Source organism: Pleurodeles waltl, chromosome 5 (assembly GCF_031143425.1).
Source record: "Pleurodeles waltl isolate 20211129_DDA chromosome 5, aPleWal1.hap1.20221129, whole genome shotgun sequence".
NCBI classification, from domain to species: Eukaryota; Metazoa; Chordata; class Amphibia; order Caudata; family Salamandridae; genus Pleurodeles; species Pleurodeles waltl.
The window spans coordinates 1,861,962,577-1,861,984,766 of NC_090444.1; the positions used below are offsets into that span (position 1 = coordinate 1,861,962,577).

The window sequence follows — 22,190 nt, forward strand, 5'->3', positions numbered from 1 at the left end:
AAAACACTAACTCAACATGGCACACTGTGTGCCTTGTCCACACTGCATACACATAGGTAACTTTGGCAGGCCTTCAGCCCAAAGGCAGGGTGCACTATATTGTATGTGAGGGCATAGCTGCATGAGCAATATGTCCCCACTGTGTCCTTGCCAAATCTGGGACATAGTGAGTGAACAGAGCAGCCATTTTAAAATGCATGTGCTGGACGCTGGTCAGTACGAGTTTCACAGCAACCTGATGGTCACTCTGAACCTCGGATTTTTTGGTATCCACACTAGTGCCATTGTTGGATTTATTATAAAGAGTACCCAGGGGGTCACTTTAGAGGTGCGCACTGCAAAAGCTAACTACCCTGGCATGGCTGCTGACTGGTCCTAGCCAGCCTGATTCCTTCAGACATACCAATCTACAAACCTTTGGGGAGAGATTTGTCTCTCTGGCTTGTAGAACAAAGCTCTTGCTGGGTGGAGGTGGCCATACCCCCCTCTCAGGAATGAGCACTGCCCTGCTAGTGAGGTTCAAAGGGCTTACCGCCTTTGAAACTCGACCCCCAGGCCTGCTACTAGCAGCAGATGGTAACCCCAGTGCAAACCCCCACTTTTGGCAAGAGCAACGGCAGGAAACTCAAACAAAGAGTAGGAGGAGTGGCCCCACCTGGCGTGAACCATCCCTATGGTTGTGCCTGTGAGGTGGGCACTCCATTTAATTTTCCTCCATCTTGGGTGGAAGGAAAATTAGACAATCCGGGATAGGGAAGTGACCCTTCCTACAGGAAGTGGCCACTGTAGTGGGTGTAGCCACCCAAAGGTAGGTGACCCATTGGTCACTACCAGGTTCCCCCCTAAAACATCCACAAAATGCTGTATTTAGTGGGCACCCTGTAGGAGGCTGGTCTGGTTTGTAGTGGGTACCTTGGGTACTTACACCTTTATACCAGGTCCAGTGATCCCTTATAGGTGAATGTAGTAGTGTTCTAGCAGCTTAGGCTGATAGAGGTAGCTGTAGCAGAGCAACTTAGGCTGAACTAGGCTCCCGCATTACCACTGTAGTTACGCAGTACTTATACACAACTAAAGACAATACTCTGTGTTACCAAAAATAAACATAGTTTATTTTAGTGACACAAGGCCAAAAATATCTTAGAGGCAATACTTCTTCTGGAGGTAAGTATTATACACAATCTATACACTAGACCCCAAAATAAGGTAAGTAATTAGGCATAGGATAGAGCAAGCAATAGTAAATGCTATAGGAGAAAATAGGTCTAGGGGCAACACAAACCATATACTGAATGCGAATCACAAATTCCCCCCTAGACTAGCATAGTGTTTAGAGAATCGCTGGGAGCGTAAGAAAACCTCAAATGTGAGTAAAATATCCCCCCCCCCTCCCTCCAGAACCAAGAAAGTAGGAGTAAAGTACTGCAAGTTTCCTTAGGACACACTACAAGTTGTGATTTGAGTTATTGCAAGAACCAAGCAAGACTGAAAACAACACATTTTGGATGTCTGGACCTGAAGACCTGTAAAGAGAGGAGACCAAGGTCAGAAGTCGCAGAAGATTCCGGGAAGGACAGCAGCCCCTGCCCACCTAGAAGATGGTGCAAAAAAGGAGTCTCCGGTTGGAAGAAGACTGCAGAAGAGCACCAAGGAAGATGGCAGCGGGTTCCTGTGTGATGCAATGGATGTCCCACGTGGAGATGCAGGTGAGTTTCAGCGCTGGATTCTTCCAACAAGCCGTGGTTCAAGCAGTGTTGTGGATTGTGTCAAAGTGGCGCTGCCTGGACCCCCTGGGGGGCCCTCAACTCGGACTGAGGAGGCAGAGGGGGCTCCCAACACTGGAGGAAACCCGCAGATGACCATGCAGCACCCATGGAGGTCCCAGGACACGGGGACAATGAAGGTACAAATTGCGGTTGTTGCAGCACTACAAAAGAAGGTCCAACGCCGCTGGATAACAACTTGGCGAGTTGAACATTGCAGGATAGTGCTGGGGACCTGGGCCAGGCTGTGCACGAAGGATTCTTACAAATAGTACACAGAGGCCTCAGGAGAGGAAGGTTGCACAGGGGTACTGTCGCAAACGGGAAAGGCAAGCTCTTACCGCCTCCAAATTTGGACAGGAGGACCTTAGGACAGTCTGTGTCAAAGGGATCCACCACCTGTGTTCCAAGGAGCATGCTCGTCGCCAGGAGAGGAGTCCAAGAGAATCCGTCGTCGTCTTAGAAGGTGTCTGCTGGAGCATGGAAGTGACCATCACTCCACAGGAGATTTCTTCAGACTCTGGTGCAGGGTGAAGACAGGGAGTCCCCAGAGCGTGTACACTGTGGAAACTGTTGCAGTTGCTGGCTGGAGCTGAAGTTGCAGACTTGAAGTGGCCCTTCTGGGTACTTTGCAGTTACATCGGTTCCTGGAGGAGTCTGCAGTCGATCCAAGGTCAGAGGATGAAGTAGTAGTTGCAGAGGATTTCTGATGGAAACTTGCAAGCAGAATCTGAAGAGAAACTCACAGGAGATACCCTATATAGCCCTGAGAGGGGGATTGGCTACCTTATCAGGTATGAACCTATCAGGTAGGGCCTCTGTCACCTGCTGGCACTGGCCACTCAGAGGCCTCCAGAGTGTCCTCACACCTTGGCAAGCAAGATAGCGGAAGTCTGGGACACACTGAAGGAGCTCTGGGCACCACCCCTGGGGTGGTTATGGACAGGGGAGTAGTCACTCCCCTTTCCTTTGTCCAGTTTTGTGCCAGAGCAGAGACTGGGGTTCCCTAAACCGGTGTAGACTGGCGTATGCAAGGAGGGTACCATCTGTGCCCTTCAAATCATTTCCAGAGGCTCTGGGAGGCTACCCCTCCCAAGCCTGTAACACCTATTTCCAAAGGGAGAGGATGTAACACCCTCCACCCAAAGGAAATGCTTTGTTCTGCCTCCTGCAACTGAGCTGCTCAGACCCCAGGAGGGCAGAACCCTGTCTGTGAGGTGGCAGCAGCTGTAGCTGCAGTACAAGCCTCAGAGAGCTGGTTTAGCAGTATTGGGGATCCATGGTGGAGCCCCCAGGATGCATGGAATTGGTCCCCTAATACCATATATGGAATGGGGGGGGACAATTCCATGATTTTAGACACCTTACATGACCATATTTGGAGTTACCATTGTGAAGCTACATATAGGTATTGACCTATATGTAGTGCACTCGTGTAATGGCGTCCCTGCACTCACAAAGTCTGGGGGTTTGGCCCTGGACAGCGTGGGGGTACCTTTGCTAGTGCAAGGGTGTCCTCACACTTAATAACTTTGCACGTAGCCTTCAGTAAATGAAGGTTGGACAAATAGGTGACTTAGAAGTTAATTAAGTGCAGTGAAAATGGCTGTGAAATAGTGCACACACTATTTCACGCAACCTGCAGCGGCAGTCCTGTGAAAGTATTTGTCTGAGCTTCCTATGGGTGACAAAAGAATTGCTGCAGCCCATAAGGATCTCCTGGAACCCTGATGCCCTTGGTACCATATACTAGGGAATTATAAGGGGGGAGAGGGGTTCAGTGTGCCAATTGAAATTGGTAAATGAAGTCACTAGCCTATAGTGACAAATTTAAAAGCAGAGAGAGCATAAGCACTGAGGTGCTGGTTAGCAGAGCCTCAGTGACACAGTTAAGCACTACTGACAACACACACATTAGGCCACAAACTATGAGCACTGGGGTCCTGACCAGCAGGATTCCAGTGAGACCGGCACAAACATATTGACATACAGGTAAAAAGGGGGGTAACATGCCAAGAAAGATGGTACTTTCCTACACACCCCCAGACCAGGAATTGATGTTTGACGGACAAAAGAAGACCATCATCAAGAAGATCCAAGGCATGAGAACTGGACCTGCTGCAACAAAGAAAAGGTGCCAAACCCTGCCTACTGCACCCAGGACCCGACCATTGCTGCTGAGGAGCTGCTGGACAACTGGAAAAGCTCTAAAGAACCCCAGAGGACCTCCAGGCTTTAGAAATCGCCCAAGAACTCCCTCCAGAGTGGAGGCACCACTCTACAACAGCAAGTAACCAGCAAGTCAGTGAGGGGATCACTCCACTGACAAGCTGCTAACTCCTGCACTGGAAGTTCCAGCTGGACCAAACGACAGTGACGACCACGAGGACAAACCCTTCTAGTGTGCCAAGTTTGGTGGCATTGCGCCCTCCAGTGGTCAAACCATACCAGTACCCTGGGTATTGCTTAGCAAACGTCACACACCAAGAGAACCAGCCCTCCTGGGGCTGAAAAAAGACCCGGAGGAAGCCCCAGTCTAGGGACTTCAGGAACACCCCAGACCTCCCGCCTGGTTGTCCTGCACCTGCAAATGACCCTTGAACCGACTTACTGCCTGCTCCAGAGGGCATCCTTGCGCACAGCTCCTGACTGATTCGCTGTGTACCCGCCCACCCTGCACCGAAGACCCTGCTGTGCCCTGAGGGTCCCCATCCCTTGGTTTTTCATCACTTTAAAGAGACCCCTAGGAACTATCTTTAAACTTACCTGTGCAGTCCTTTTCCAAGTGGTACCCCGCAGTGGCCCTGCACGAGCCCCAGAGGCCTTCTCCCGCCGAGAGCTGCCTGAGCTTCTCCAGCTGGCACAGTGTGCTCACCGAGGACCTCGACCAGTCAGTAAAAACAGAACTTGCTAAACCAACTGTACTGTACAATTGCAGATGTATTTTTAAAGGTGATCTTCCATTGATTCCTATGGTGCATAATTATGCACAACATACTATTTTATTACATTTCACAAATTCAAAGCTCAAAGTACGTAACCAATTTTGATAATACTGGTCTTAAACATTACATAAAAATCCAAAGTATGTTTATAAATTGGTCTTGAGTTATTCCTTCAAATGTGTGAGTTGCATGATTGATACTGAGAGTACAACAAATGTTTTGTCCTAACTGCTTGACCACGCTACCCTAAAAATTAGAGCATTAGGTGATCTGTTTTACCCCTGTAAACCAACGTGTGCTTGCCTGGACCCCCTGCACAGTGTGCCTAGCTTTGCACACTACATAGAGGGCCAACCTCCTATAAGCTTCTCCGAAGAATGACTGTTATCTGGTATTCGTGTACTTCGACTGGTTAGCAAAAGCACCTGCAGCCCGTCAAGTGTTGAAGGCCACAGAAGCTTGCTTTACATAGTTCCACAGACTAGGCCTCGCTGTCGGCCGCGAAGAATTGACTCTTCCATCCAGGATATTAATATTCCTGGAAGCAGCTTTGGCTACCATTCAAGACGAGGCCTTTCTATCACAGTACAGGCATCGAAGACTCAAGGAACTAGCTCACAAACTATTGAGAAAAGGGTCCATTCAGTGCATCTGTTCAAATCACACCTAGGTATGAGGTCCTCAGCGGATCAATCTGCTCCTTTTCTAAATTCTTAAAATGAGGCCGCTTCAGGAGGAGCTAGACAAAGGATTTAGAGTAAATGATCATTCAACGATCTGATGAAGATCACATCGGGCATGAAGGAAGTGTTAACCTGGTAGTCACAAACCAACCTTCTGTCAGAGGGCCTCGCGTTTCTACCTCAAATACCTGATTTCATAATAACCACAGATTCCTCCTTAGAGGACTGGGATGGGCCTCTGCAAGACCTACAGATCCAAGGAAAGTGGTCTCCATTCCAAAAGAGCATGCACATCAATCGCCTTAAGCTCAAAGGCATCTATCAAAGTCTCCATGCTTTCCTGCCAAGAATAGCAGAGTCCTCAGTATTGGTTCTCACAGGCAATACCACCAGCGTGCACAATGTGAACAAAGCAGGGGGCACAAGATCGCTAGCTCTTTCCATGGAAGCTCAGGAGCTGTGGAGCTGGATGATGGCGCACATTATAACACTTTGGGTAGAACATGTTCCCAGAACAAACAGTCTCTTAGCAAACACAAAAAGCAGAACTCTGAACGGCTGCCACAAATGGGGTCTGGATCAGTCTGGGCAAAAAAGGATATTCTCTCTCTGGGGCAAGCCCAGCACTAGATCTCTTTGCAACAAGCGAGAACCGCAAATGCCAGTTCAATGAAAGCCCACATCCATGGTTGTGGGGGAATGAGTTTTCAATGAGATGGTCAGGGATCTACGTATACGCTTCCCCTCCCCAATACCTTTAGGGTTCTCAGCAACATAGAAGAGCAGTGTTGCATCATTCTGATAGCCCCTAGTTGACCCAGACAGCATTGTTTCCTGCTATCAGAATCCAACCACATTCCCCTGAAGCCATCCCGGACACTCTTGAAGATGAGCAAAGGCCAGGTCCTTCATCCAGACCTGACTTCTCTCCAATTATGCGCATTACTCCTGAATTCCATGAATTCCCAAATCTGTATATTTCCCCAGGACGGCAGGGACATTCTCTGAAGGGCAAGTGTGGGCGCCACTATAGAAACCTGTAGGCTGAAATGGAAATGTTTGTGCCTGTGGTCCCAGAAATCGAACGTACATCCAATGCAGGGATCACATGAGCAAATACTACTCCTCTCCTGTCACTAGCACAGTGAGGATTAGTTCATGTGTTGAATAAAGTACATCTTGCTGCAATCTCAATATATAGACGCTAGTTAAATTTTCTCTCTTTGTGGTCAAAGAGGCTTATTAAACAGTTTTGTTCAGGGTTTTCCCTCCAGTGAGGTTTCCTTCCCCCTGAGTAACAGCTGTATGTAGTACTATCACAACTCATGAAGGGTCCATTCGAACCAATTCACAGAACTCAAGTTCCTGTCATGAATATCGCACTGCTACTGGCATTAACATCAGCCAGAAGCGTGAGCCAAATACAGGTTTTTACAACTGAAGAACCTTCCTTGCGCTTTACAGATGTAGTAATTCTCAGAACCAATCTGAAATTTATTCCTAAGGTCCCTTCAGATTTTCATCTTAATGAACCTTTAATAACTTTTTTCCCAAATACTCAGTCACCAGTGCACAGAAACCTACATACTTTAGATGTCAAAAGATGTCTGCGATTCTATTTAGATCGCAGCAAGCAGGTCAGGCGAACTGGCCAACGGTTGATTACATATGGACACTGTTAAGTATGCACCAGTCACTAAAGCAACCACAGCTCGATGAGTCTTAACCGTAATCGAGTTATTTTGTTCTAAAGCTGACAAGCCACTAAAATCAAGTTGTGCTTAACTAGAGCAGTCTGCACCTCAACTGCTTTGTTTGCTGGAGTGCCTCTAGAGAAGATATGTTGTGCTGCAACATGGAAGAATGTACATACATTCACGCTGCATTATTGCCTTGAATTGGCGCAGCACAGTGATGAAGCTGTTGGACAAGCTGTGCTATGCAATTTGTTTCAGTAAGGTGAGACACTTTTGGTTACATATTTTTGCTTATGTATGAACAGGTGATTATATATAGTATATATGGTCTTCATGTAAGTATGTATATTTGTAAGGAAATGCCTCCTGGCATGGTTACCCCCTGAGATTTTGCCTTTGCTGATACCAAGTTATTATTTGAAAGTGTGCTGAGGCCTGCTAACCAGACCCCAGCACCAGTGTTCTTTCACTAAAACTGTACCTTTGTCTCCACAATTGGCACAACCCTGGCACCCAGGTAAGTCCCTTGTAACTGGTACCCCTTGTACCAAGGGCCCTGATGCCAGGGAAGGTCTCTAAGGGCTGCAGCATGTCTTATGCCGCCCTGGGGACCCCTCACTCAGCACAGACACACTGCTTGCCAGCTTGTGTGCTGGTGGGGAGAAAATGACTAAGTCGACATGGCACTCCCCTCAGATTGCCATGCCAACCTCACACTGCCTATGGCATAGATAAGTCACCCCTCTAGCAGGCCTTACAGCCCTAAGGCAGGGTGCACTATACCACAGGTGAGGGCATAGGTGCATGAGCACTATGCCCCTACAGTGTCTAAGCCAAACCTTAGACATTGTAAGTGCAGGTTAGCCATAAGAGTATATGGTCTGGGAGTCTGTCAAACACGAACTCCACAGAACCATAATGGCTACACTGAAAACTGGGAAGTTTGGTATCAAACTTCTCAGCACAATATATGCACACTGATGCCAGTGTACAGTTTATTGTGAAATACACCCAGAGGGTATCTTAGAGATGCCCCCTGAAAACATAACAGACTTCCAGTGTGGGCTGACTAGTTTCTGCCAGCCTGCCACACACCAGACATGTTGCTGGCCGTATGGGGAGAGTACCTTTGTCACTCTGTGGCCAGGAACAAAGCCTGTACTGGGTGGAGGTGCTTCTCACCTCCCCCTGCAGGAACTGTAACACCTGGCGGTGAGCCTCAAAGGCTCGCCCCCTTTGTTACAGCGCCACAGGGCATCCCAGCTAGTGGAGATGCCCGCCCCTCCGGCCACTTCCCACTTCTGGCGGCAAGGCTGGAGGAGATAATGAGGAAAACAAGGAGTCACTCCCCAGTCAGGACAGCCCCGAAGGTGTCCTGAGCGGAGGTGACCTTTGACTTTTAGAAATCCTCCATCTTGCAGATGGAGGATTCCCTCAATAGGATTAGGGATCGAGGGAGGAGGCACAAAAAGGGTGTAGCCACCCTCCGGGCCAGTAGCCATTGGTTACTGCCCTCCCAGACCTAAACACACCCCTAAATTGAGTATTTATGGGCTCCCAGAACCGAGGAATATAGATTCCTGCAACCTAAAGGACTGCTGACCTGAAGCCCTGCAGTGAAGACTGAGACAACTGATTTGGCCCCAGCCCCACCGGCCTGTCTCCCTACTTCGAAGAAAACTGCAACAGCGACGCATCCAACAGGGTCCAGTGACCTCTGAAGCCTCAGAGGACTACCTGCATCTAAAGGACCAAGAAGCTCCCGAGAACAGCAGCCCTGTTCAAGAAACTGCAACACTTTGCAACAAAGAAGCAACTTTTAAAGACCACACGTTTCCTGCCGGAAGCGTGAGACTTTCCACTCTGCACCCAACGCCCCCGGCTCGACCTGCGGAAAACTAACACTACAGGGAGGACTCCCCGGCGACTACGAGCCCGTGAGTAGCCAGAGTTGACCCCCCTGAGCCCACACAGCGACGCCTGAAGAGGAAATCCAGAGGCTTCCCCCTGACTGCCTGCTTCAAGGAACCTGACGCCTGGAAACCGCACTGCACCCGCAGCCCCCAGGACCTGAAGGAACCAAACTCCAGTGCAGGGGCAACCCTCTACCTAGCCCAGGTGGTGGCTACCCCGAGGAGACCCCCCCCCCCCCCTTGTGCCTGCCTGCATCGTTGAAGAGACCCCCGGGTCTCCCCATTGATTCCTATTAGAAACCAGACGCCTGTTTGCACTCTGCACCCGGCCGCCCCTGTGCCGCTGAGGGTGTACTTTCTGTGCCTGCTTTTCAGCTCATCCATTTCCCCACAGTCTAGCCATGCGGGCTTCTTGTTCCTCTTTTCTCAAAGCTGATAACGGCATTCTTTCCCTCTACATCATTTGACTGGAAATCAAAGAAAAAGAAGCAGTTTGCCAAAAATAATTTTTCGACATAGAGCAGGACTCTAAAGTAAATTGATGCCATCTGTCTTCTTAGTAGATATGTAAATGCTCGTAATTGTGATGCAATGGTAAGAGATTTGGGCACAATCCTATCCCTATGTCTGCATGCCAGGTTACAAAATTCTGAGTTTTCATAAGACCTACAAACCATGCTGATGCATACTCTGACGAACCTCGCCAGATATACCCTTGTCAGAACACCTGCAGGTCCTCACACAAGACATTAAATCCTTGATCCTCAAGTGTGCAGTGAAGTTGGTTCCAGAGCAGGAGTGGTGTCAGTGGTGCTACTCCTCGTAATTCCTGGTCCAAACAAAGCAGGTGGTCTCTGCTGATCTACAGCCTCCAGGTTTTTAAATGGTTCATCAAGAAGGAAAAGTTCATAATGCTCTCCCTAACTCAGGTTCTACTTACTCTGTAAGCAGAAGACTGTATGGTGTCTGTCGACCTGCAGGGTGCCTATTTTCACATCACTATCCTGCAGTCGCACTGGAAGTGTCTTTGCTTCTTGGTTAGTTAATAAAACCACCAGTTTGTGGTACTTCTATTTGACCGTACTTCTGTTCATCCAGTCTTCACAAGGTGATTGCTGCCCATCTCGGACGGGAGAGAGTCCCAGTGATTCCTTACCTGGATGACTGGCTCAACAAAGCCAGCTCTTTGGAGATTGTTTCACCACTTGCAGACAACCAGGTTCTTATCTCACCTGAATGTTTCAATCAAGCCAAAATAGCACCAGGTGCCCTTTCAGTATCCTGTTCATAGAGGCAGTACTGGACATCACATCATGTTGAGCCTTCTCTCCTTCTCGGAGGGTTCAAGATATTCTGGCTATAATTCTAATGTTTGAGTGCAGTGATAATTTTTAGTCCTGATGGTCCTATACCTGCTCCGTCTGCTAATCACCTGCAGTCTCTTGTCACCCACGCACGCTGCCATATGAGGGTCCTCCAGTGATTGTCTCTGGTTCAAACCCACCAATCATCTTCAACGCTTCATCAAAAGTTCCAGTACACCGCAGCTGACATTTGCTGGTGCAGTGTGGATAGAAACCTTACTCAGGAGAAGCAGTTTCACCCTCTGTTTAGCAGTAACAGTGTTCACAGGTGCCTCCATCCTAGAGTCTGTAGCCCATCTTGAACTGGTGATCGGAGGCCTTTAGTTTCTATAAAAACAGTTCTCCAGTATTGGATCTTTCATAGATTCACATGCTTGAATCATCCCCGTCGTCGAGGTGGGAGCCTCACGGTAACCTCAAATACTCAAAGCAGTAGGTTTAAAACCACTAGGCCTAGGTAGGCCCCATAGGCTATTTTATAGCCTATCCATTTTGTTTTGTGAAAAGATCCATACTTTAGTGCCATCCAATCAGGCTTCAGCACCCTCCTGAACACTCCCAACAGAGGCTGCTTTCCCTCAGATTTTCTACTGCACGTCGTGTGAAGGGAGTCTCCCTGAGCTCTGCTCAGTTTACCTTTTCTGACAGGAATTTTTTCTCTCAGTGAACCCAGCTTTCCAGCTATATCATGTCTGAAAAGACAAAGGGTCTGTTCAGAGACTGTGGCAGTTGTAGGAAGAAGAGACTACATGTTGATGACCCCCCACAAAAAGTGCATCTACTGCCTCCATCCAGACCACAAGGTGAGACTGCAAGATCTGTCGCACCTTCAGTCAAAAAAAAAACCCTCAAGGACCGTGAGGGTAGGCTTCTCTTGTGGCTACAGAAACAGAAAGCCGTGGAACATCCTTCCTCAGATGAAAGCGAAACGTCATCTGAGCCTTCTCACTCCTTAAAAAGAACAGGTGAGAAGGGAAGATTGCCTGATGAGCCACAGAGAAAGATGGCCAAAAAGGTGAAGCATGTCTCTACTGAGACACAAAAGAGACGTGAGAAGAATATTTCTCAGAGACCCACAGAAGGTTGCCAAAAAAGGTTTGTTTAGAGCCTACTTCGCCTCTGCAGAGGAAGATTACCGATAAAAGTGCATCCCTGTCTGTAAAAGCAGAAAGATCCGGTAAGGCTCTCCTCAGACAAACACCCGTCGACTACGGTGACATCAACGACAGTGTCGTCGACATTTACAACGGCGGTCTCACCGATGATCATGACGTCGTCACCATTATCGTCTACGACTATCATTTCGGCAAAAATATTTAAGAAAGCTTCGTCGACTAAGACAGTCGACAGCCGAGGCATCGGGGGTCCACCAATCTACTACGGCACTACTGTCGCCGAAGCACCTGTCGATGAGGTTTAAGAAGGCACCGTTGTCAAGCACACCGGCGACGACAGCACCGTCTGCGATGGAACCGCTGGCGAGGACACCGTTGACGAGCATACCGTTGACAACAATGGCAGTGGATAAACCGGCGACCCTCCTATGGATTTCACCGGAGCAATTGTCAACAATGATGACCTATTCTCAAGAGGACTCAACAAGATTCTTAGCTCTTTCACTCATCACCATGGGGGAGAAATCATCTGACATTCTTCCGATACATACCTCCCAGAGCAAGGTATTGCCATATCCCCCGCAACATCTCTTGGTTGACGAAGATGACGTATTCCCAAGATGAGGTAATGTTTGGTGCAGCTTAGTAGTCCTTCTCAGCTGCATGTAAAATGCCAGGACTTTGATGAGGAGGATGAAGGGCAGTACCAGCCCAACTATGCTTCAACTTCATACCCACTGAGGGAACAACAATTATCCCTCCCCATGCCAACACATTGGTTGCAGACTTTGTGTATGCTTATCAACTACTACAGGAGATTTCCACCATCAACACCTATTACGCCACCCAGGCCTGACAGTCACCAGACACCTCGTCAAACCCTGAGGACCAGTCTCCTGGGGACGCCGCACACTGGCATACCATTGAGTAACCAAACACAAGAAGATAATCCCTCGTCGGACGACGAGAGGGAAGAGATGGGATGACTACCACCATCTCCACCTCCAGCAGGTCCGGTGGATTCACCTCTTGAGGACATAGGTTTTCATAATTTGATTGAGAGAGCGGCAAAGCGATTTGGTCTGTCCATTGTTTCTCACGAAAGTGTTTGCTTTATGACTTCAAGGAGCCATCAAAGAGGTCGGTAAGGGCTATACCGATAGTAGATTTCCTATGGCAGGAGGGGTTGAAGGCGATGAAGAATCCGGCGACAGTGTCTTCACAAATGCCAAGGCTAGAGAACAAATAGAAGGCCCCTGATTATTCTCCGGCCTGTTTAGTGTCGCAACCAAAACCGGATTTGGTGATATTGCAGGCGGCACAGCGTCGTTCTAGGAACCCTTCCACACATATAGCATCTCCTCCAGACAAAGATGGGAGGAGATTGGATAATACTGGAAATAAATTCTCCTCGGTAGCGGCGATCACTGTGAAGGCAGCTAATTCCCTAGCCATCCTAGGGAGATATGATCGCCAGATGTGGGCAGACATGTCTGCTTTCTTGGATCTCTTGCCGGTGGAAGCGAAGAAGGTATTGCAGGAAGGTGAACGGATTGCAGCAGAGATTATAGATAGCGCAATAGACATTTGACAGGTTTCAGGCAACTAGCAGAGGTGGCGGTCCTGCGTAGGCAAGGATGGCTAAAGTCTACCTCCTTCCGCCCGGAGGTCCAGAGCCGGGTTCTGAACATGTTTGATGGTGAAAGTCTGTTTGGAAAGCATGTCGACAACATGTTACAGGCCATCAAAACAGATACAGATACGGCTGAATCACTAGGTACCCTGCAGTATAGGAAGCAGCCCTTTCGGGGAGCAAGGGGTAGAGGACGTTACTCCTTTCGAGGGGGCTACCATCAGTACAGACCCCAGTATCAGTCTTCCTCCACAGGACCCCGGCAGCAGTACCACCACCAACAGCAGCAGCATTACTGGTTTCCACCGGTTGTGGCTTATAATCATCCAGCGAGAGGAAGAGTGGCTGCCCGAGGAAGGGATACGGGCAGGAAACAATGACCTACCAGCCATACCAGCGTACTACCCCACACCAATCTGGAAGATTGGAGGTCGCATCACTTATTACTTCCTTCAATGGGCAGCTATAACATCAGAAAGGTGGGTGCTCGATGTAGTGGCCAGTGGCCATATTCTGGAATTCAGACACCACCGGACGACCCTCAGTCAGGCCCTCCACCCCCAAGAGTGAACCAACTCCTCAAGGGAGTACAAGTGATGCTGCTCAAAGGAGCGATAGAACTGGTCCCTTTTTCTCACAGGAACAGGGGATTCTATTCCCGCTTCTTTCTGGTAAAGAAACCCTCCAGAGACTGGCGCCCCATTCTGGACTTAAGAGCACTAAACAAGTTCCTAAAGAAACAATCGTTCAGGATGGTGACACTACAGGATGTCTTGCGCCTTTTAAATACCGAAGATCATATGGCATCCCTAGACCTCCAGGATGCTTACTTTCATTACTTGTATTCCAATACACCGCAACCACCGCATATTCCTCAGGTTCAAAGTAGCTGGTATGCACGATCAATTTCGAGTTCTTCCCTTCGGCTTGAAATCGGCCCCCAGAATTTTCCCGAAAATGTTGGCTCCTGTGGCAGCACACCTCTGCCAGTCAGGTATGCAGGTATTTCCCTACCTCGGCGACTGGCTCATAAAGGCACCTTCAAAGCCTCAAGTGGTACGTCACATTTTGGTTTGCCTCCCATTGTTCAGCAGCCTAGGGCTTGTCGTCAATTATCAAAAATCTCATCTTCATCCCACACAGACATTGAATTTCTTAGGAGCAATACCAGACACGGTCCGCAGCAAGGCGTAGCCATCTCATGAAAGGAAGCAAAAGCTAAGCTGCTTAGCACCAAACTCTCTACAAAAAAGTTTTTCAGTCCGCACCTACAAGTCATTGCTAGGGATGATGTCGTCATGCATTCCGCTGGTCCCAGATTGCAGGCTCCATATGCGACCTCTGCAAGAACAATTGGATGCACAGTGGACTCAGGTGCAGGGCTCTTTCGAGGACAAAGTTCTCATAACACCAATAATGCAGACCACCATGGCTTGGTGGGCAACGCTGACCAATTTGTCCAACGGGCTCACGTTCCTTCATCAGGTGCCCAGTTACATAGTAACAACGGACGCTTCTCTCGAGGGATGGGGTGCACACTGCCAGGATTTACAGATCAGCGGATCTTGGAATGCAAGAGGTTTGACTCCACATAAATCAACTGGAGCTCAGAGCAAAAGGTCTAGCTCTCAAAGCCTTTTTGCCAAAACTTCAAAACTCAAGCGTCTTAATCAGAACGGACAATACTACCAGCATGTTTTATCTAAACAAGCAGGGGGGCACAAGATCTCTACAACTCGTGCAACTGGCTCAGGACACTGGAAATGGGCCGTCACGCACAACATTTCTCTGAAAGCAGAGCATGTGCCAGGACAGACAAACTTTCTGGCAGACACCCTGAGCAGGACTAGTATACCATACCACGAGTGGGAGCTAGACCAGGAAATTCTCGATCAACTCTTCCTGTTATGGAGCAGACCAAATCTCGATCTATTTGCCACGTTCGAGAACAAGAAATGCCATTATTATGCAAGTTGGCTTCCCCAGAAAGGATCATGGGGAAATGCGTTTTCGATGAGATGGCCCGGGATCTATGCCTATGCTTTTCCTCCGATCCCGCTGATACCTAGAGTCTTCAAGAAGATGAAGACAGAGGGTTGTCGCCTTCTGTTAATAGCTCCCAGATGGCCCAGACAGGTGTGGTACACGGAACTCCTAATGCTCTCAAAACAGCCACATGTGCAACTCCGAATCCAACCCTCTTGATGCACCAGGGACAAGTCGGACATCCGGATCCGTCATCTCTTCACTTATCGTCTTGGCTCCTGAATTCAATGAGTATGTAAATCTAATCATCTCCTCGGAGTGTAGAGAAATCTTAGCCTAAGCTAGAGCTGACACTATCAATAAGATTTACAAATTGAAATGGAAAAGTTTTTGTGTATGGTGTGCAGCGGAAGGTATACATCCGATCTCTTCTCTTCCGGAACAAATACTGCCATATCTGTTGCATTTGGCAAAGTCAGGACTTTCATACTCCACTATTCGAGTACATCTGGCAGCGATCTTGAGATACCGTAGATCACAAGATATGGTCTTGTTATATTCCACCAGGATTGTAAAGCAATTCCTGAGGGGCCTGTTCCGAGCTTTTCTACCAGTTCGGAGACCTCCGCCTTTATGGTCCTTGAATGTTGTCTTAATGCAACTCATGAAAGCTTCTTTTGAGCCAATTCACAGAGCAGATCAAGTTCATCTCATGGAAGACTGCGTTACTACCGGCTCTTACTTCAGCTAAAAGAGTAAGCGACATTCAGGCCTTCACTATTAAAGAGCCTTTCCTCCAATTCACTAGATCTGGTGTAACCTGAGGACAAATCCTAAGTAGATCCCAGAGTTCCTTCAACTTTCCACTTGAATGAACCAGTCCTCTTAACCTTTTTTCCAAATCCGCAGACAGTAGCGGAAAAGACATTACTTTCCCTGGATATTAAAAGGTGTCTAAAATTTTACCTGCAGAAAACACAAGGCATACGTAAATCAGACCAGTTATTCGTGGCCTTTGGAGGGACAAAAAAGGGCCACTCCGTATCCAAGCAGACTATAGCCAGCTGGATTGGCCTGGGGATCCATTTCTGTCCTACTCAGGCTGGTAAACCGCTCCGCAGCAGGATGAGAGCCCATGCTACAAGGGCGGTAGCCACTTCGGCCACACTTTTTGCGGGAGGACCACTGCATAACATCTGTAGAGCGGCCACATGGTCCAACCAGCATACGTTCACGAAGCACTATTGTCTTGAGAAAACTAGTAACATGGACGCAGCGGTGGGGCAGGCAGTGCTGAGTCATTTATTCCGCTAAGGTGAGCCTCTTACAACATCCCACCCCCACAATCAAGGTATGTGCGATTTGGTTCTTCAATTTCATTGACATTTACTTTTATATTACAGTGCTTATTAGTATCATAATTCGCTTGGTACTGGCCGTAATACCAATGCTTGTTGAGATTGTGCTAAAATCTTTTAAACTTCATAAGAACAGGGGCACATTTTTATAGCATAATATGCAGAGATGCAATTTTTCCTGTTACTGTTATATTTATTAAGATTATTGATATCAGTCGGAGAATTGCTATGAAGCAAGATGCAGATTAATTCACTGGTTCTCTAACATTACTGCTCGCTACTCTGATTCAAGCATGCGAATCTATGAAAGATCCAATACTGGAGAAGAAAATTAGTTACTTACCTGTAACTGCAGTTCTCCAGTATTGGTATCTTTCATAGTCACATGCGACCCGCCCTCTTCCCCTCAGAGGCTCCCCTTATATACAGATATTTGACTTCACACTTGTAGTAGAAAATCTGAGGGAAAGCAGCCTCTGTTGGGAGTGTTGAGGAGGGTGCTGAAGCCTGATTAGATGGCACTTAAGTTTTGGTCTTTTCACAAAACAAAATGGATAGGCTATAAAATAGCCTATGGGGCCTACCTAGGCCTAGTGGTTTTAAACCTACTGCTTTGTGTATTTGAGGTTACCGTGAGGCTCCCACCTCGATGACTGGGATGATTCGAGCATGTGAATCTATGAAAGATACCAATACTGGAGAACTGCAGTTACAGGTAAGTAACTCATTTTCATCTTGCACATCAATATGTTGGAATTATGGATGAGACATTTGGTGCTCAAGGTCTGCCTCCCTCCCATTTACAGTCAGTTGGTCGAGAGCTTGACTAACAACACAACTGCGATGTGGTAGATCGACCAACAAGAAGAGGGTTTGGGGTCACATCTTCTCTGCTGAGGATGATCAAATCTGCTTAGTAGTAAATCACCTGGCTGGAGTGCTCAGCGTGTGAGTGGACAGTCAGTCGCTGTCCTCTTACTGCCCACGAGTGGCAACTTCATCTGGAGGTAGTCCACGACATTTTACCGCTGTAATTGACCTCTTTGACGAGCACGAGAATGGTTGTGTCCTGAAATTCTGTTCCATTCAGTTGCCGCTGCAGGGAGCATCTGGGGGACACATTTCACTTGAGGTGGAACTTTCCACTTCATTACACCGTTCCTCCCATATCCTAGATTCCTTTTTGAGGAAGCTTGATCATGACTGGGCCCACATACATCTAAGTGTCCCAGACTGAGCACTGAAGGTTTAGTATGCAGATCTCATTCACCCCCTCCTCCCCATCCCCTGCCAGTAGCAGACATTTGCAAAGTGGCAAACTGGGCATCCCTCCACACCTTTGCAAAACATTGTTTGGACTCTGGAGGGAAGGATCACTTTGCTCACTCAGTTCAATACCATGCACCCACCCCCTGATGAGGGGGGTTTGGTTTGGGGGCAGGTTCTATAATCTATTAAAAAAAAATAGTAATGTGCAGGTTGAAGTACCCATGAGAAGAAAAACTTATTTGCCCTGATAATACTATTTCTGGTGAGTGCGCTATCTACTTGCAGATTCCTCAGACCCTACCACCTCTGTGTTGCCTGGCTGGTTATACCACATGTTCTTCTGATGTGGCCTTAACATATTCTAGGAAACTGCATCTACTGTATAGGCGTTCGTTTCACTCGATCGCCTCAATGGCATGTTAAAAAGAATGGAGGGTACCTGATGCCATCACACAGACAGGGGCGCTTTATAGCTCCAAGGACGACACGAGGTGTTGCATGCATTGCTAAAATGGAGTTGGCGCCCCCTACTGGCATGGGAGAACTATTGAAGAGTTTCCATATCCAGACTGGCATGTTCAAATGGTGACAGTTTGGCAGGTAAACGTAGTATCCATGAAAGTGTTACTGAAGGTAAGTATCTTTTTTATTTTCACCTCTTTGACTAACGTGGGTTGTTTAAAATGAGCTGAATGTGATACTAAGCAGACACTATTCTTGGGTCTATGAGCATTGTAACACTGTTTATTGCGAATTTAAAAGTACCAGAGTTCTCAGCCTGATGGGGAACGATTGAGGCGGGTGAATCTATTAAAGGTACTAAACCTGGAGAACTGTTAGTTCAGTAATCTGTTAGACATCCTATATTGTTGGCAAGTACTCGGTATGAAGTGGGATAGGCATTCAGTGTCAAAAGGAACCAGTGTTTAAGGCATTAGTTTACAATAAAGTATTCTATGTTGAGAAAACCCCTTTATTTGTATGGAAAACGCCTCAGCAAAGTGATGGAAAGGAGGCGTTCAGACACTTAAAACTCTCATAGTGTGTCCAGCTCAAGGGCTGGTTCTTGTAAAGGAGTTTATTATATGAACCACCACCTAATAGGTCTTGGATGTTCTACACCACAGTTACACATCATTCGCCAGTTGCCAGAAGCTTCACAGTACCTCGGATGCAAACTCAGCACGTGTGTGTACTTCATACTGTGCAACCTGTGATACATGCCTCTCTAGTCAGTGTACCTGCTAGTGGAGTTCAAACCCCACAGAGGGAACAAAAAGACAGACGCACACTCACTCATTTCCTTTGAAACTCCACTCATCTCCTACCAGGAGCAGGCTATTTTTTCAGGCTAGTTTATCATTCTTGTAATATCGTCAACTGAATTGTCCTCTTTGGCATCAGGTGCCCGATAAATTAATCCGTAGATCGCAACTGTCTCCATGGCCCTGTGTAACTACATGTTTTGTAGAGTGTATACTTACATTCCGGTTCATACTAAATATGCATCACATTAACTGGGTCTTTAAATCTCACCCACTCTGTAGGAGTGAATATTGGTGGAGTAGGTTCTTACATCTATGACACGCCGCCTACAACTCCGCAGAGCCCGTCATCTTTGAGTCCTGTCTTCGCACCATGTTCTTTCTCTAGAACTGAAAATACTTTGTTAAAGCAAGTGCCTAAAGGTGAGGACCATAAGAAATGTGAGAAAATATGTATCAAAACGGTGGATGAAAACATGTGTTGCGATGTTCTTTATGTATGTATTATTCTTATAGTGCAAACGTGGCCCATAGGCAGCGGAGAGCTTCGTTAGACAAAAGCGATGTTCTAAATTAAAGTTAGATGAATTTTTGACCTTAGGGTCCTGGTGTTACCAGGGAAGTACAGTTCTCAACTTTTTATCGATAATTCATGTTTTTGAATAGGTCACACTGACTATAACATGAAAAAATGTAGGCCCAGGAGTGTGTGATTGTGGGGGCAAAGCAGCAGGATGCTTTGTCCTAGTCCTCCCTAGTTTCCGTCCTGGCCTTAGCAAATTTTAGGAATTACTTGAGCATTTTGCCACATTTCACTGTAAAACATACCCCCAAATCGAAATGTACCCCAGCTACAGCAGCGGAAGACAACAGCTGCACTTAAGCAGAAGATCATAGAATTTACTACAGGCCAGGTGATTGCGGGAGATGACTGGAGTATCTCAGCATCACCTCTGACCAGTGGCTGTTGGATGTTATCCAACATGGTTATTGTCTGCAGCTCACTTACACATCTCCCAACATTCCACCTCCCAAACACACTTTCCCCACAGCATCAGCAGTTCTCAGGGAACAAGTACAAGCACTCCTCAAAAAAGAGCTATGGAACCTGTTTCACACAACCAGCAGGGCACAGGATCTATGCACTTTAATTCCTTATTCCCCAAAATTACGGGTCCCTAAAACCAATCTTTGGCCTCAGGCCCATGGTCACTCTTCAAGATGTTTTACAAGGCAACTTCATGGCCACACTGTAGGAGGCTGGCCTGGCTTATAATGGGTACCTGATGATACTTACACCTTGTGCCAGGTCCAGTTATCCCTTATTAGTAGTGTTCTAGCAGTGATAGAGGTAGCTATAGCAGAGCAGCTTAGGCTGAACTTGGAGATATGCAAAGCTCCTACTTTACCACTTAAATAGCTACTATATCATAAGAAAGACAATACTCAGTGTCACTAAAAATAAAGGTACTTTATTTTAGTAGCAATGTGCCAAACATATCTGAGGATATACTCCCTGAGGAGGTAAGTAAAATATACAAAATATACACACAAACCAAAATCAGGTAAGTAAAAAAAGTCAGAAAGTAGTGCAAACGCTATAGAATACAATAGGGTGCAATAGGCCTAGGGGCAACACAAACCATATATTAAAAGAGGAATGCGAACCACAAATGGACCCCTAGGCTAGTGTAGTGTGTAGAGGGTCGCTAGGAGTGTAAGAAAACACTAAGGGTGTCCAAGATACCCCACCCCAAGACCCTGGAAGGTAGAAGTAAAGTACTGCTATTTCCCCAGAAACACACTAATCGTGTGGTAGCGGATTTTGCAAAGACCACAACAGACAGCAAAGCACTGAAGATGGATTCCTGGACCTGAGGACCTGTAAAGAAAGGGGAACAAGCCCAAGAGTCAGAAAAGTGTCCGGGGGGGGGGGGGCAGGAGCCCACTAAACCCCGATGAAGGTGCAAAATGGCTGCCTCCGGATGGAAGAAGCTGAAGATTCTGCAACAAAGAAAGGTGCTACGAACTTCTCCTTCGTGCAGAAGATGCCCCATGGAGTTCTGGAGGATGCAGAGTTGTTTCTTTGGAGAAAGACCACAAACAGGCCTTGCTAGCTGCAAGAGTCGCGGTTGAAGAAAAAGGGTGCTGCCCGGGCCCAGGAAGGACCAGGATGTCGCCACTTGGGAAGAGAAGACAGAGGGGACCCTCGGCAACGTAGAGAACCCACGTAAAAGAAGGTAGCACCCGCAGAAGTCCTTGAACACGGGTTCAAGAAGAGTGAACACGCCGGTGGTCTCAGCACTACAAAAGAGGGTCCCCGAAGCCAGAGGTCACCTCAGGGAGTTGAGCAATGCAGGCCTGAGCGCTGGGGACCTGGGCTTGGCTGTGTAAGAAGGATTCCTTGGAAATATGCACAGAAGCCCTAGCAGCTGCAGTTCACGCGGTGCACATGATGACTGTCTGGGGAGGGGAGGCATTGACTTACCTTTCCCAAATTTGGACCACTGGACAGTCTGGGTCACTTTGGGTCCACCACCTTTGTTCCAGGGGCCATGCTAGTCAGGATGAGGGGTACCTGAGTACCGGTGAAGCTGAAGTTTGGTGCCTGCTGGAACAGGGGGAAGATTCAGTCAACCCACTGGAGATTTATTTGTGGCTTCCAGTGCAGGAAGAAGGCAGGCAGCCCCCAAATCATGCACCACCAGGAAACAGTTGAGAAAGCCAGCAGGATTAGGCGCTAAAATGTCACTGGTAGTCTTCTTGCTACTTTGTTGCAGTTTTGCAGGCGTCCTGGAGCAGTCAGCGGTCGATCCTTGGCAGAAGTTGAAGTGAGAGGTGCAGAGGAACTCTGGTGAATTCTTGCATTCGTTATCTGAAAAGAAACCCACAGGAGAGACCCTAAATAGCCCTCAGAGGAGGACTGGCCACCTCGTCAGGTAAGCACCTATTGGGAGGGGTCTCGGACGTCACCTGCTGGCACTGGCCACTCAGGCCTCCAGAGTGCCCTGACACCTCTGGATTCAAGATGGCAGACACTGGAGGGGCTCTGGGCACCACCCCTGGGGTGGTGATGGACCAGGGAGTGGTCACTCCCCTTTCCTATGTCCAGTTTCGTGCCAGAGCACGGACTGGGGGTTCCCTAAACTGGTGTAGACTAGCTTATGCAAGGAGGGCACCATGTGTGCCCTTCCAAGCA

At 47.8% G+C, this 22,190-nt stretch overlaps 1 protein-coding gene across 1 annotated transcript in view; it reads left to right on the plus strand.

The window, feature by feature from the left end:
* Positions 1-22,190, plus strand: part of CRIP3 (cysteine rich protein 3) — a 276,234-nt gene that overhangs the window by 99,083 nt on the left and 154,961 nt on the right. Inside the window, exon 4 of the mRNA XM_069236386.1 lies at positions 19,274-19,414. Coding sequence (XP_069092487.1) covers positions 19,274-19,414 — 141 coding nt within the window. The remainder of the gene's footprint in view (positions 1-19,273; positions 19,415-22,190) is intronic.